General features: G+C 41.2%; 1 protein-coding gene across 3 annotated transcripts in view; it reads right to left on the minus strand.

Annotated features, from left to right (window-relative positions):
* LOC135500193 (uncharacterized) overlaps window positions 1-16,525 on the minus strand; it is a 196,647-nt gene that overhangs the window by 15,236 nt on the left and 164,886 nt on the right. For 2 of the 3 annotated variants that reach the window (XM_064791446.1, XM_064791445.1), the window contains exons 2-9: window positions 14,485-14,739; window positions 10,819-10,917; window positions 9,881-10,119; window positions 8,917-9,055; window positions 8,462-8,637; window positions 3,916-4,066; window positions 2,004-2,039; window positions 336-392 (exon numbers count right to left, since the gene is read on the minus strand). In XM_064791446.1, the coding sequence (XP_064647516.1) occupies window positions 336-392; window positions 2,004-2,039; window positions 3,916-4,066; window positions 8,462-8,637; window positions 8,917-9,055; window positions 9,881-10,119; window positions 10,819-10,917; window positions 14,485-14,739 (1,152 nt within the window). The remainder of the gene's footprint in view (window positions 1-335; window positions 393-2,003; window positions 2,040-3,915; window positions 4,067-8,461; window positions 8,638-8,916; window positions 9,056-9,880; window positions 10,120-10,818; window positions 10,918-14,484; window positions 14,740-16,525) is intronic. The other variant, XM_064791447.1, reaches the window with a different exon arrangement.

Raw genomic sequence — 16,525 nt, forward strand, 5'->3', positions numbered from 1 at the left:
ACTGTCTGATGAAGAGGCATTCGATTTCAAACAGAGGTCGAGCTACACATCAAGTGCTCTGTTGGTAAATACAGTAGCGCCACTGCGGCCTGCTGGTAGTCTACCATATCTGTGGGCGTTTGAAACATGGCTGACGGTCGTTCAAAACATGGCGGACGGGTGTTAGTCTTTCCTAACTTGGCCGTTATGGTTTCTATGCATGCATGCTTTAATGTAAAGATAAGTTAGATAAGTTTAATAGCCGACCATTCAGCAACGGCAATTTTGATCCAATACTATATTGTGCTACAGTCCCGGGACTACATTTGCAGCGCATTACAATGTCATTTACTTACCATGACCGTACTTCGGCGGCGTCTTAATCGTACTGTAAACAGGTCCTTTAGACTGACCTTGAAAGAGAAGAGAAGATATCGAAGGTTTAAAAGGAAACATGTCTTTCTACCAGCTTCAAAAGTCTGTTGTTTGGGGGCAACTCGCATATGTGGAGCTTTTCTCTTTGTCAACAGAAAAATATCACTAAATGCCCAGTCTGGCCGCTGCCACAGAAAAAGTCTTAACTGCACGATGCGTAGAACAATATTTTTCAGGATCTAGTAGGTATCCATGGTAGGCGTCAGGCATCTCTTCTTGAAATAACCTTCGGGAGAACTTTTAGCTGAAAAACAGGCTCAAAATACATTTTTGATTGCGAAAAGTTGAATTCAGCTAAAAGGTTAAGAAGAAATAAAGTGTGATGAATATAAGGCAAAAAGGGACGGGAAAGGCGGTAGAAGCGGCGAATTGCATCTCGCGCCATACATGCAAATTATCCTGATACTTAGGCAGGGAAATTGCCAAGAGCAGCGAAACGACTGTCAGCGGAGATTGACAGCTTTTTGTACACTTTATGCAAATTTGGGTATTGAGGAGGAGTATAACTGCCTTGAGTAATGGAACAATACACTGAGTGTGTATCGGTCGAGATGTATCATTAAAGCATGGTTTAAAAAGATCAAGAACTCAAGAGTCGCATGTGGGATGAAAAATGTAAAAAGCGAATAAAACATCTAAAATGCTTATTCAATTCAAGCGAAAATGCGGCGAAGCATTTTTCTCAAAATATTGATAGAGCTTTGAGCGATAAACTGATGTACTAAGCAAGAAAACAGCTGCAGGCAGAGAGGCAATGCAATGCAGACTTGTGAAAAAGTCAAATTTAAAACTAGTAAAGCGTAGCCAAAGGTTTCCATTAGTCATGTTAGTAAAAGTCCGTGTTGCCTCGGGTCTAAACCGGTTTCTGAATTAGCAGTACGTTCCTAGATGCTGTATCTTTATGAATGCAGCCAGCCAGTGGGAAAACGGAAATTGATATACTTTTAAAACTTTTAAAAGGTCTGAAAACATTCCGAGTTTGCTAAACTACTTACGTTGATTATTTGCGGCTGAATTAAATGATATTGAAGTTGATTTTGGTTAAAAGTGTAGAATGTTAAGTAAAATGTTTACAAGAAAAATACCAAAAACTTGGCAAAAGCAAAGGAACTCGAATGGTGTACTTCGCCAGAAAAAACCCATTACATTGTATATATCATGGTTTGGCATCTTTCTTTGGCGCCACTGTCGATCATGACAGCAACAGTCTAATCGCTATGGCTACATGCAATTGACACCCAGGCCATTATAACTACTGCTCAGTCCAAACACATTTCACCACACACCGACACAATAACACATAACAGGATTGATGTTGCAGTTAGTTGCTAATGCTTCGGGATACTAATTCTCAATTAAACGTCACCCATAATGCCACTACAATTTACAGAGAAACAAAAAGGGGGTGCAAGCTCACATATCGCATTCAAATCTACATCAAATGCATTGGGTTATTACCATTCAATGACAATGACATGTTATGACGATTTCGCTAACAGGGAGAGACAACTAGCTCTTATTCATGAAGGTCGCTATGATGCAGTGGATGCAGGAGACGCCAGCGGAGACAGAACTCGAATCTTGTTTACCTTTTGCCTGTTGTTTTTGTTTGTCCCGTAACTTTCCTGAAATACATACGCAATTTAAATGTTCTGTGATCGAAGATAGGAATTTAAAGAGTTTTATAAACTTCGAAGATAAACATTTGAAAAGTTTTATGATGGTATGTATTGTGACTGTGTCCTGCAGTTACAGGTATCAGAAACAATACACAGCGGAAATCAGCCGTCGTTATCAGCCACTTTTCCTTGTTAATTTGTGACAAGAGAACGATGTTCGTTACTCTGGCCAGATTAGATGGTTGAGTCAAGACGGTGGTTTGGCGTGTGTACTTGGATGATAGTAGCGAAACTAATTTGTAGGATTTTTGTAAGTTTAGAATAGCCTTCAAGAATTTATCTCAAATCTATTTTTGCCAATTTCAAAATCCAAGCATTAAACGCGTTCATCTGTAGTTGGACAGTCTACATCCTCCTAGCGACAAAAGAGCCTCCGCCAAAGGACGATCACGAGACAAAAGAGGCTCTACAAGAATGCAATCACGTGTTCTGGAAAGGAAACCTGAATGCTTATTGGAGGGTGTGTACACGTCATTAAGCGAGCTCTTAAGAAAAGATGGTGGAAACTCGCGAGAATCCCACGAAGCGTGCAGCTCACGGAAGCATGTATTTTGCGGTAATGATGTTTTAATACGTTGCCAGGGGCACCAGGTTCCGCTTCTGGCATTATGCACGATTAAATGCGGTTTCTGGATTCCTTCATCCATTTTTCATAAATCCTTCAGAAATTGATTCCGCTTCGATGCAGATTTTTCGTGCAGAAGTTTCCCAACAGCACCTTGTGTCATTTGCTGCTTTGAGAGACGTCTTTCGAAATACAACGGTGACTGCTGAAGCTGTTATCAGTTTGGAAGTAAATTCAGTCTCCCTTGCCCTGCCTAGAGAACGATTGAACAGGGATTTATGGCCAGAGAGACAACGTCCTTAGATGACGACCGTAGATCTTTATTTCCCATTTTCAATCTTCAATTCGACTCGAGATTCTTTTAAAAACGTTTGCAAAAGTACAGGCCTCAACACGGAAACAAGATACACACAGGATGACTTATCAGAATCGCATCCCTCTCCCACCTTATACATCACTTTTTCTCTCGAATATGAGAACGCGTTGATATTCAAAAAGATACAGCCAGCTCAGAAAACAGGCGGGTTCTTGTTTCAATCTCTCGCTGGATCTGCTTGCACTTGAGCGCTGTATCGACGGCTAATTCCAATACAAAATAAACAGGGCAGAATTTCATTTGGAAAAGAATTCTTTGAAATAGGATGCAATATTGAGAAAACATTTGCTCATCCTGTTTCAATTCTAATTGAAGTGGTTTTGCAATATTCCTTTCGTTAATGAAATGATCTATTACAGAACATCGGACTATTTAATTATTTTTGTGATATTGAATTTGATATTGCATTTCTTGTCAAAGTGTTTGGTTTCAAAGTGAAAGTGAAATGTGGTACCTTGGATCTGGTTTCAGCCACTCAACAACGACGCCAGATCGCCTTGGTTCAGCATTGGCTTTATCGTGCAAATACCCGAGCGCAGGGTATTGGAGAAGAAAGATCACTTTTGGTTTACGGTGACAGCAGTTTCGATCGAATATCGACACCAGACTACCAGCGGAACATCAAAGTTCTGTGAGTGATACTCTTCGATGAGGTAGCAAGTTTTTTTTCGTGATTTGAGCGTATCGGATGCCTTCGAGCAAAAAAGGGCTGTTGAAGTTATCTCGAATAGAACCACCAATGACTGGAATGGGATAGGGAGCTGAAACCTGTAAGCTGTCGTAAGCAAGGTGAGCGAGGTCTCAGATCCCCTCTCACATTGGAACTTTCCTGCTACGGAGAACAATCACACGGGTGCTGACGTCATAGAAAGTATACTCACTCAAAGGTTTCCCTGTGCTGCCCTCTTTTAATATGATTCTAGCTAAGGATGAACCATACGAACTCCTCGCCACTACTGCATAATCGTTCTTGAACTTGTTCTCGTCCACCTCGTTTATTATCAATGTGGTATTGAAAGTATCCTCATCGATCTGAAAGGATAAGAGAATACAACCGTTATGCACATACAGTGGAACCCCAGTAACACGACCACTCATGGGACCGAGGTTGAATGGTCGCGTTACCGGTGTGACAGCGGATATAGTCCCCCTGGAGTCATAGTCCGGTAGCATTGTATTTAAGCAGCATGATCTATTGTACCGCTAACCCTAACCAAAACATTTAGCAATGCGGGCTATTGTTACACGGACTATCAGCCCTAGGACTACTATCCCTTGCACACCGGGTTGGTCGCGTTAGTGAAGTTGAAAATCCGGGAAAAAATGCATGATTAAGTTTTCTCGCCAAAATTGTTATACACTAAGCTTATTCTATTATAAACAACTTAACGTCGGTAATCGCAGCATACTCGGAGGTGACTATCAGGCTTTGTAACTAGCACTGTAACTTCGACTGCAAACGAACGCGGCTCAAGGGACCGATAACGATAATAGCTTTGGAACTGATGATGTTTCTCCTTTTTTAGCAGAAAAACCAATTGAAAAATATATTTGGACTGAGACATTTTTTCATCCATCAGATTTGAATTTTTTCACAAGTTCAAAATTCCTCCAGGTCATCCCACACCCAAGTTCTCCCTCTAAATCACAGTGAGCTGTATCAGTATTCATGGTATTATAACTTTATGTTTGAACAAGAACAGAATGTATTGCGTCAACAAAATACGTTTACTCTACCCAAGGCTGTTACAAAACTCTTAAGCTATTTCAGTGATATTCCATTCATTGATTGCTAATGCCATGTCTACGCGAACATCAGCAGAAAAATAATGCACTACTACAGCCTACGAGACAACCTGTGGCTACATTTTGCAATCAACGTGACAGTATTCTGCCTAAGATGGCACAATAGAAAAACTTTATCTGATTTCATTTCATAGTTACATATTATTCATAATACTGTAGCCCCTGGTGGTAGAAATGTTGACGAGACTCCTGAGGCTAAATCGTATTGTCTTACCTAACCAATCTCTATCTCAGAGTTGTATCATTAAGTTAAGTAAGATACATTGTCTATTAATATTAAGGACAGACACGGTATAAATGCATAACCTATCCAGCTTTCTCGATTACAATGATGATGAAAGTCATTGTAAGTTCTCCAGAAGTGGATTTCGTATAAGTTACAAAACTAACTTCTTTGCTATCTCGAATTGCTGTTGGTTAAGAACTATTTATACCTATTACTACAAAGGATCTGTTGTCTGTCATGATTACGCAACAATTTGCAGCTAACTTCTATAAATGCAACATACAAGGCATTTCATTGTCATCAATATTGCGTTGTTGTTTCTTAATTGAGTGCGAGGTACAACGACCAAAGTCTATGAGGAAGGTACTGTTGCTGCTACATTGCATAATAATGTTGCCGTTGCTTAACACGTTGCTATAGACCACATCATATATCTTCCCGGGCCAACACTCAGCATCACAGCCTATCACCCAGCAGACCATCTCTCGCCTCATCAGTCCTGTTGCGCCTTATCTTTCCCAAACCCGCAGCCAAAGGTTGCCATTCTCTCTTGCAAGAACAAGCGCCTATCTCCCAGAAACCACACCACATATCTCATCCCATTCCGAGTATGTCACCCAGGTTAATATGCCTCTAATATCATTGTGTGCCAGTAATTGAAACTGGCAAGCCCAGGATTAGGTTTGCTTGGGAAAATATGATTTGGTTTCCATCATGGAGGGAGATACGAGCACATATTACTTCTTGGTAATGATTCTGCAGAAGCGCCTTAAATGAGAACAAAAGGCTCGGTGGGTCCCTGCAGCTGGTTGCTTCGTTCACCGTAATCAAACGAAATAGACCCCGTATTACATTCTTCAATGCTTATGTTTTATAAGTTCGTAAGCCTTACGAACTGAGCGTATTAATTCCTTTGATTTTGGTTCCCTTTTATAACTGGATAATCAATTCAGTTTTGTTTCGATCGCAAAATAGCCCAGAGGAAAACACAATAAATATTCGCCTGAAGAGTGAATGTTAACAATATTGAATACCTTTTGTGATTCAAATTAAATAGATGCTTTCCATTTGTAACCATGAGCATTGTTTCTGCATGAATATTATGGTACCTGTCAGAAGGTAAAACCACCATTGAGTTTTTTCAAACAGTGTCTCTATACATATAGAGCTGCCTCCATGTAGCGAAATTTACCTTTAAAGAGCTACATGACAGTTTTAAATCTGATACGCTGAGCTACAGGTATGAACGTGAAAATAATAATGCCTCAGGCGGCTAGTGTTCTTTTCACGTCACCCATCTAACCCAATACCGATATGAAACTATATCACCAACAGAACACAGCTAAACATCGAACGCGAGGTGCCCATTTGATCTCGCAAAACTGGCTATTCCGCAAATGATGTGAACATGTTTTAATGGTTTTGATAAGTTTGGCCTTCAGCTTCAATTGATTCGAAATTGAGTTCAATATTCAGTGATTCGACTCAAATCCTATATTTCGCTTGAGGAGAGGGAGAATATAGACATGACTAAGGGGGTTCATCGGGCGTGATGAGGCCTGGCACGAGGAGAGGGAGTCTAGATATGACTTAGGGGGTTCATTGAGCGTGGCCTGGCACGAGGAGCAGGTGTATAGATATGATTAAGGGGGTTCATCGGGCGTGTTCAGGCCTGGCACGAGGAGAGGGAGTCTAGAAATGACTTAGGGGGTTCATCGAGCGTGGCCTGGCACGAGGAGGGGGTGTATAGATATGATTAAGGGGGTTCATCGGGCGTGTTCAGGCCTGGCACGAGGAGAGGGAGTCTAGATATGACTTAGGGGGTTCATCGAGCGTGGCCTGGCACGAGGAGCGGGTGTATAGATATGATTAAGGGGGTTCATCGGGCGTGTTCAGGCCTGGCACGAGGAGAGGGAGTCTAGATATGACTTAGGGGGTTCATCGAGCGTGGCCTGGCACGAGGAGCGGGTGTATAGATATGATCAAGGGGGTTCATCGGGCGTGTTCAGGCCTGGCACGAGAAGAGGGAGTCTAGATATGACTTAGGGGGTTCATCGAGCGTGGCCTGGCACGAGGAGGGGGTGTATAGATATGATCAAGGGGGTTCATCGGGCGTGTTCAGGCCTGGCACGAGAAGAGGGAGTCTAGATATGACTAAGGGCTTTCATCGGACGTGATGAGGCCTGGCACGAGGAGAGGGAGTCTAGATATGACTAAGGGCTTTCATCGGACGTGATGAGGCCTGGCACGAGGAGAGGGAGTCTAGATATGACTGAGGGCTTTCATCGGGCGTGATGAGGCCTGGCACGAGGAGAGGGAGTCTAGATATGACTGAGGGCTTTCATCGGGCGTGATGAGGCCTGGCACGACTCTTTCTAATGGGATGCTGGTGAAGGATGGAAAGACAAGTGGAAAGTCGTTTTTGTTGCACGACACAAAAGACTGCATGATGCCGAGGAAAGGTCTGAAGTAGTATGACAATATTCGCCACGACAAGAGGAAAAATGAAACTCCGACCAGATATGTGCACAAGACAAACACAATGATGAGTTATACTAGATACTATAGCATCACCTTGATTCAGTGTGCACGCCCCATTTTCAAATAAACACATCAACATTCATGACACGCGATCTTTGCCAACATTTGAATATGTATCCTAAAATCGATTCAGAAATCGCACCCCACGAGAATGATGTTCTATTTTCCAAATGTATTGAAGAACTAAATCAATATTTTCCAATGTTTTGTAATATCTGGTGATTTAGATCAATATGTTGTTATGATAGAGTGTGGTGTCATTTTTATCTGTTTTCCATTCTGTCATTTCAAATAAATTATCTATATCGTGTCTAAATTCAGACGTAGTTTGTATGCGTGTGGCGCACTAATTCAAATGTGCAACGTTGATTACTGACTATGTTTGGTTATTATTCCGAAAAGCTTTGCATTGTGCAATATCGTATTTGGGGTAAATAAACAGGTGTTATATCAGCGTATTGTATTGGCTACTAAAGAACATTATGGTATATATTTTTCGTACAAATAGATAGATTGCAGGAAACACATCACCAGCATTCGCGACAGCTGGTCTTCGTAAGCTTAGCGATGATCTCTATGCAATCATGTATTCTGAAGACATCGTGTAACCTATGTTGCATGATCACAGTCTCGTGTCTTTAGCAGTCGTTTCGTCGTCCGCATGCTAGCCCGTTTGCACTGGTGGCAACAGATCCAAACCCGTAAAGTGAGTGGATTCGTTGGCAGTGAACATTAACATTCGAAAGTCTCGGGATTTTGGCATGACCGAGTCAACCTTGAGTCTTTAAAACCGCAAAAGCTGGGGATTTAAGTTTAAAAGTTACATGAAACACTCCATCATGCTAAACCTGTACCTTTTCTTGGCTAACTTTGAAATCTCTGTTGGTGTCGCCGTCTCGCATGTTCATCTTGCCTATCCGCCACTTGATGACATGTGGAGCTGGGTTCGCTTTCACCTGGCACATGATGTGGAAGTTGGTCTTTCCTCTTGCTGTTATCACGCGGCCTGGACATGTTATTTTTGGTTCATCTGAAAAGAAAGAATAAGTCAATATAGGATATGTTAAACCAGAACACGATAACACATTCGGTACATTCCATTCAACTGTCTTTGTCTGGTACATTCAGTTGAACCATCACTATGTAAATGAGAGATTTGTTTTGGCCATTGTGTCTAGCTGGCGGTCATATGTGAAATCCTAGATCACATCGAAAAGAGCAGTATTTTATTGGACCTCTATATACACAGTCCACCCGTTATTGACAGTCAAGTCCATCATTGCTCAGAAGCTTATCACAGCAAACTTACAGATTAATTTTAATGTCTTAGATGTGGTAACTGTGCTCCCTAGCCCCGGCACCGTGGCGACACATCCTATCTCCTTGCCGTTGTCCTCTACTCTAAACTTACACGTCGTACATGTCAGCTGGTAATTGTATTTGAAATCCTGAAACGAAAGGCGGACGTGTTTTTTCGAAATTCTTCTATTTATCTCAACGGGAACTTATTATTCGTACATATTGTACCCGTCTTTTTGTCAAGAAAAATCATCTCAGTTTACTTCTACCACGTTGCGTTCACCCCCACCTCACCGCCGCTTTGTCAACTCGCCAATTTGCCACTTAGATTGAATATGCTTTTAACGAATTACCATATCTATATCTATCGTGATTGAAAGGCTCGCGGCTAAATTTGAATCGAATGAAAAAACGATTATCACATTTTACACTTGACGGATCGCAGTAGGTGATTAATTAAAAAAGTGAAATTGTGCGTATCTATCTTGAGTGGCTTTTTGCACTTTTTAATAAGTTTCCTCTACTTCTCTGAAATGACATCATGCGATGCAGCCATTTGCTTTGACCTTTATGAACATTCTATCTGCTTCTATTTACAGATATTTTTTCCAATGACTTTGATTATTCGATTGTAACTCTTACCATTTTCCATATGTTTAATTCTATGTGCTTCTATTTACAGATATTTTTTCCAATGACTTTGATTATTCGATTGTAACTCTTACCATTTTCCATATGTTTAATTCTATCTGCTTCTATTTACAGATATTTTTTCCAATGACTTTGATTATTCGATTGTAACTCTTACCATTTTCCATATGTTTAATTCTATCTGCTTCTATTTACAGATATTTTTTCCAATGACTTTGATTATTCGATTGTAACTCTTACCACTTTCCATATGTTTAATTCTATGTGCTTCTATTTACAAATATTTTTTCCAATGAATCTGATTATTCGATTGTAACTCTTACCATTTTCCATATGTTTATGAAGTACGGGTGAATCACCGAAATTGTCTTCTTGGTGAAGCGGTCAGTGATATTCTCGTTTCCACGCCCTAAGTAGACATGTATCCTAGGAACGGGATTTCCTCCCACAGTCTGACACGTGATGTCTGTTGGTTTCTCGAGTTCCATAACGAGGTTCATGTCGTTGCTGGTGTCGTTTGTACCATTCCGCACATAAATAAGATCAATGCCACTGATATAGTCTGAAAGGCGAGGCAAGATATAACTGATCATAATCAACCACTAGCTACACAACCACTACAGCTACCCCGATCCCGATGGCCAAGTAGTAAGGACGAGTAAATTCAATTCATAGTTTGCCCCGCGTGAGTTCTCCTCATCAGTTCGTCATCGACGTATTCAAACATCTCAATGAGAGGCTTTTTAATGATGAGGCTGAAATCTGAAGTCAACGGAAGGAAACTGACAAAGGAAATACAGGGGACCATTCGTCAGTAACAACTGACTGAGTAATGACCTCATTAACGGGTGTAATTAATTACTATGAATGACATACATGAGGGTAGAAATGACAGCAATATTCTACACTGATACCGCTCTAATACCGATGTTCATTCATATAAAATAATGTGTTTTTATTGACCGAAATGATTTGGCAGTGAAAAAACCTAATATCTTCGCCAATGGCGAGTGATGTATCGTAGATTGGTTCACCATTTTTCTAGATGACAGAGATGACAGGGTGGCGAATAGAATATCGGTTATGGCCGCCACTTCGACATTCCCTCGACCAATCAATGCTTTGCCATTATAAATTCCATGCCTTAGACCACTGAAATACAATGCACTGGAGTTATGGTGGTCCACACAGGTCGTTACATTTGACCAAGAGGAGATGGTCGCGAACTTAACTCAATACAGGACAAACATGTTCAGCGTACCTCTGACTAAAACACTTCTTGATATGTTACCCTTGACCTTGTGGCCCCCCTGGTCCAGCACTTCGCACACAAATGTACCGTTCTCCGCCATTGTAGCACCTGCAAGACAAAGAAATGAGACAAAAATGGTAAAGGTATGTGATTGATATCTGCTGAGAATATGTACCGGCATGAAAGGCTTCTGAAACCGCTAGCGAAAGTGATGATAGCAACGCAAGTATCAAATTGATGGACCAATTATTAGTCTATCGCCAATATCTGCAAGTTATCTACAGAAGCTTGAGGGATTCATTGCAGCTTGTGGTAGGGCTGTGCTGGACTCGGTTGCTCAATCGACATACGAGTTAACGTTGGTTTTAAGTCGTACCGCTGGTCTATGTAAGGAACCAACAATCTTGCAATCGTTTCTCAGAGTGCCAGTGACGGCTACAGTACAGCGGCCCACCATTCAGTTACATCAGCAGAAGCAAAATATTCCGGTTGATTTTTTCCACAAATTTGTAAGGAATGCATACACCGTCCTCTCTTGCTTTTCATAAACGAGTTTCCATCATTGCCTACGACCATAGCATCAGTAACGAACACTGAGATGAGGTGTCTAAAATATTCCAGCCGAGCTGTCATATCAAGAGCAGGATACACGGAGAAATCAGGGACAATCATATTTGGTTCTCCACGCGTCCTGATTGAGGCAGTGATAATCGTGCGGCGGTATCAAGGAGCCATCGCCAGCACGTAGAATGGGAATCACTGAAACTCAATCAGACATGTGGGGCTCAGATTTTGCAGCTGAGGTAGAATGTGGTAGAAACTGTTACTTCGTTTCCTTCAAAACTAATAGTGTCTAGTGGTTCTTCTTTAAGGAGAAATACCATAATAGGAGAAGATGCATTCCTCTCTGGCTTACACCTCTGGTCTACGAAGAATGACTAGGGCTGTCGGTTCGTACCCGAGATAACACGGGAAAGATCTTCTAGCTTAATGCTCTTTGACGAAGCCATTATTATCGTTTGACCCAAATCCACTTTCACCCAAATCGCCAGAGGCGAAACATTTCAAAGAAGTAATGAAAATCTCGCCATGCATTACGGCGCCATTGCAAACCGCTATGCCAATTTCCGGAGTTTCTCTCAACCAATATGGCCGCAGGGAAAAGGGCGAACCCAGGGAATATCTTCTCGACGCGGACATCGCTTTGACGACGTAAAGTTTATCTTATGGGCCTTTGAGTGAATAGGATTATAATTATCATTATAACCTCCACCACGCAGCACTGCTTCCGAAATTGAAGGTGAATTTGAAGGATAGTCCTTCCACTGCTGAAAAAGTTAGCTGATGTTGCTGCAATGTGTGAGTCCTTCAAAGAAGCCGCAACCTTGCTAACTGCCGACCCATGTTCCGCTGGCATATCCGTCCTGCTCAGAGCCAACCATTGCTCTGTATCTTCAACAATCCTAACCATTAAACAAATGCAATCTCGTCGCAATGCGAAACCATTACATCACAAGAAAATAGAAATTCTCTGTTCAAACAAAAGCCAATCGCGAGCTAAATCGTGATCCGCTTAGAAATCCCCCAAGTGACTTTAACCGCAATAACTGCTGGCGGCCATTGTGTATTTTTTTTGCTGACATGAAATATCGCGAGGTTCAGATTCTGGCCAAATAAGAGCGAAAAACCGCCGATCAGAGTTGCGACTCCTTAGAAGTGCTGGCGTGCATAGAGAAAAACTTGCGTAATCACCTCTTGGCTATGGCGAGTGCATGCCATCGCTGCGGTATTCAACTCTGATGAATAATAAGAGGAAATGCAATAATGGATGTGGAAGCCAGAAACATTATTGAAATTGGCAAAGTCAGATCAAGCCATTGACCGACGCTCTTTTCTGCAATGATCGACTGATGTTTAGATCATTGCCAATAGCGAGTCAAGGCGGATATTTTCCTGTTCGTTTTCGCCCATGCAATTCTTAATCCGAGAAGTATCCATTGCACTGCTATACTTTAGTTGGTCATAGCCAAGTCGAACCAAGAGAGGTGTGGAAGACTTTTCAGATGCCCACTCCAATTTACAGCCAGTTCACATCCCAGAGTCTAACAGATCGTTCTGAACGGATACATTCCGTTTCTTAGAATATTTTGTCTATGGTGAAAACAAACATTTCGAAAATCTTTGAAATGATTTTGAGCCACCTTCTCGAATGCTATGATGGCAAAGTGAGGGAGGCTATTGTTAGTTTGTATTGGATTCTTGTTTTAAACATCAAGGAATGGAGGTATCACCATGCGAAGTTGAAAGTGAAGAATCTTACATTTACACCACCAACGATCCTTTGGCAGCGCCTGACGAATGATGAAGTGTATCGACGTCCTTATAAAAACGGCCAGCTCTTCAATCAATGCATGCAGCCATTGATTCAAAGTCGCGCGAACGAATTTCAAAACTTTTATCGGCAGGTTAATGGGAAAACTAGAATTCGGTTGTCCGCTTCTGTCAATAACATCTGCTAAATTGATGAAGGATTTTCAAATTGAATAGAACACGAATATGAGTGCAAGGTGGGCGGTATCAGTACATTTGGATGAGTTCATCGTGTGTTGAAATTGCATCGATATTGTTATAACGAGCCTGTCTGGTTTTGAGTTTGACAAATTCCACTCGAAATATTATTGAAAAGTTTCGATTTCAACGTTTCAAGGTATGGAGGCGAATATGGTCACCATTCACGGATGATTTGTCTGCCATTACCAGACGCAATCTTCCCGGGGCATTTGGTGAAATCTGAATAATAAAACCGTACGTTGTTTGTGACAGAAATGCGTCATCATATACAATATTGACTTGTAGTACGTCTGCAGTTAATTAAAAGATAGAATTGAAAAACCCACAGGGCACAGTTATTTGCTAGACCTCAATACGCATGGGATTTTCTTTTCACTAAAAAATAATCAATTTAAACAAAACATTTGAAAACATCCTTAGTTTCACCATTCCCATTCGATCGGATTACATTTGCTAAAAGCTAGGATACGCCCGATATATTGACAAGTTTTGTATCTGCACTGTTTATTTTTTTGGTTTACATTCAATATTTCAACAGAACAAAAACGCAATTATCCAACAGTAGAGAGCGTTTATTCTACCTCACATCACCAGAACATTCAAATTTGCGGGAAGTACCATCCAAAATGCCGCACTGCATTGAACGCTTTTTAATTCCGCGATCGAGTCACTCAGCTTTTCACTTATGTGGATGGTTTTGCCTGAGATATTCTTCCCGAAGCGTTTGCAAGTGTTTCCTGGTTTACCATGCGTTAGATTACCAGGTATAGGTGGATTTGCAAAATACGATTCATGTCATAGTTAAGTAATTCAAGTAATTAAGAAGGTAGCAAAATTTTGCAATTTACTGTATGAGTGATGGGTCTAATCTGCTTATAATAATTGTTTTGTAGCTTTTGTAAAATGTTCATTATTCATGTTCTTTTCTTTTAATCGTCTTGTATTTTTATCACATAAAAATCCAATGTAAATGTACTTTTATAAGGAGTAATAAACAATTTGAATTTGAATTTGAATTTGTCATAAGTTTCAGTTAGACACTGCGGTGAGAATTCCGTTGGGAAAATCAACAGCACAAAAATGACAACATACGGTTATCCCTACCTGATATTTTTAACTGAAGATCAAATAGCGTCTCGGTATGCGTCTGTATCTCTATAGAATATCTTGATGGTATCTCAGTCATTACGATGGTGTTAGCACTGATGATGTTGTGGCCGCCTTTCACGAGCTTCACCCATTGTATGGTATGGTGCAGCCCGTTGAAGCCGGCTCCCTTTATGAAACAGTTCAGTGTGATGTTTTGGCCCCTGTCGACGATCAGGGGCGCGTCTGGGCCGGACACCTTGAAGCCCACACCTGGAGAGAAAAAACAGAAGGCTATGAGTCTAAGAATGGTAATCGGGTATATTTGACAAGAAGGAGACACCAGAAAGAGCATAAAACTGAAATAAATATAAAGGTAAATGTTTAAAGAACATGTAAATAAGATATGAATGATCAGGCTCCACAATGTTAAGAATGGTGATCAGAGGGAGCAATAAGGAGGAGCATCGCGCATCTGAAACTTGGCACTTGGTGTGATTTACATGAAAGCTAACAGCAAACTAAATAGTGTCGCTGATAGCCAAGAATGGTGACTGCTTTATTGAATAGAAAGAAAGCTGCAGTGACGTTATTATTGTGAGGTATTACAAGTTTGAATTGAAAAATGTATTTCATCTCAATACAGATACTTCTCTGATGTTAAATCTGCAAAGTAAATAACTTTAATCATACTTTTGGGATACGGCAGGCATTCGGCCAAACGTTCACTTTAAACATCGCAGGTCCTTGGTGGATTTGAAGTGGATCATTTGGTCATTATACCACAGAAAGTCTTTGAGCATAATTGAATTTCAGTGTGAAGCGCTTCATTCGATACAGGAAGACTCATCCACCAGAACATAATGAGAGGAAGTGTTTCACACTCAACGGCTTCAAAAACCGATCATTTATGTTTAAATGAACACACATATCGCTGATAGCAGGAAGAGGATGCTAATTAGCTCAAACAGCCATCTCGAGTTGATAATTAGGCATGCATTAACAATGACAGAACCATCGTTAACATGTTATCGGCGCCGGGAGGCACAGGAGGATGTCATCTGGTAGATGTACGATTTGTAATTTCCACTAGGAGCTGGTTACTTTTTTACTGCAACGCTGTCGACAATATGCACTTCCGAGTAAACTGAGCAAGTCTACCGTCAGTGATGGTTATAGCTAGGCTCGGAGATTCAGAGCTCCTCATTTAGCATCCATTTTTACGTTGTAGATAGTTCAAGACATTAAGTGGTTTGGCTGCGTTGAAGCTTTGTAAGAAAACGCCAAGTCGAAAATGAAAGGAAGGCGCCCCAAATAAATTGGTGTTTAGAAGTAATATTGTTCTCGACAATCCACTTAGAGAAAGAGAAGTGTTTCTTCTGGTAGCTACAGGCTGCGTCGTCAGGAATGGCATGAACGCATCAGTTATGATTAGACTGCAGCTATCCCATTATGATCTTATTGCCACAATAAGCATATCTTCCAAAACGTCACTCGTAAAATAAGCGGTTTATTTCCATGGCTGCGCCCCTTCAAATGGCCACCTTGCGTGACAAAGAGGTGGCCATAACGTGCGAAGAGTGTGTGAACAAGCTCTCATCATGAAAAGGCAACACAGAGCTGTAGGTTTATGACGCGGCCAATCACTTTACCATGCGGACATTGTTGTTTACTGTGACACTATAAACCATCTCGATGCATCCACGGTCAACTGAGAGAAGAGAATCACCACTTGGATCGAAATAAAGATCCATTACAGGATTACACAACATTGTTAGGTTTCCACAGGTTATTTTCAATGATGTATGGGGCAAACAGCTTTGTTTGTGTTGATGTATGGGGCCATTAGTTAACCGTATCTGTCATGGCGGCTGTAACTATGGTTCTCGATGCGATTCGGCATGCGAGAGGTCTATAATCTTGTTTGTGGTAGGATGATCAGTTGCTCTGAGTCATGTGCTGATTGTCGACAATTGAGATAGATTTACTGTCCTGGCGAGGTCTCATCGGATCCAGCGCAAAGTGGTGGTTCTCAGTCGAGAGACAGTCGTCTGCAGAG

Source organism: Lineus longissimus, chromosome 16 (genome assembly GCF_910592395.1).
Source record: "Lineus longissimus chromosome 16, tnLinLong1.2, whole genome shotgun sequence".
In the NCBI taxonomy this organism is placed as follows: Eukaryota; Metazoa; Nemertea; class Pilidiophora; order Heteronemertea; family Lineidae; genus Lineus; species Lineus longissimus.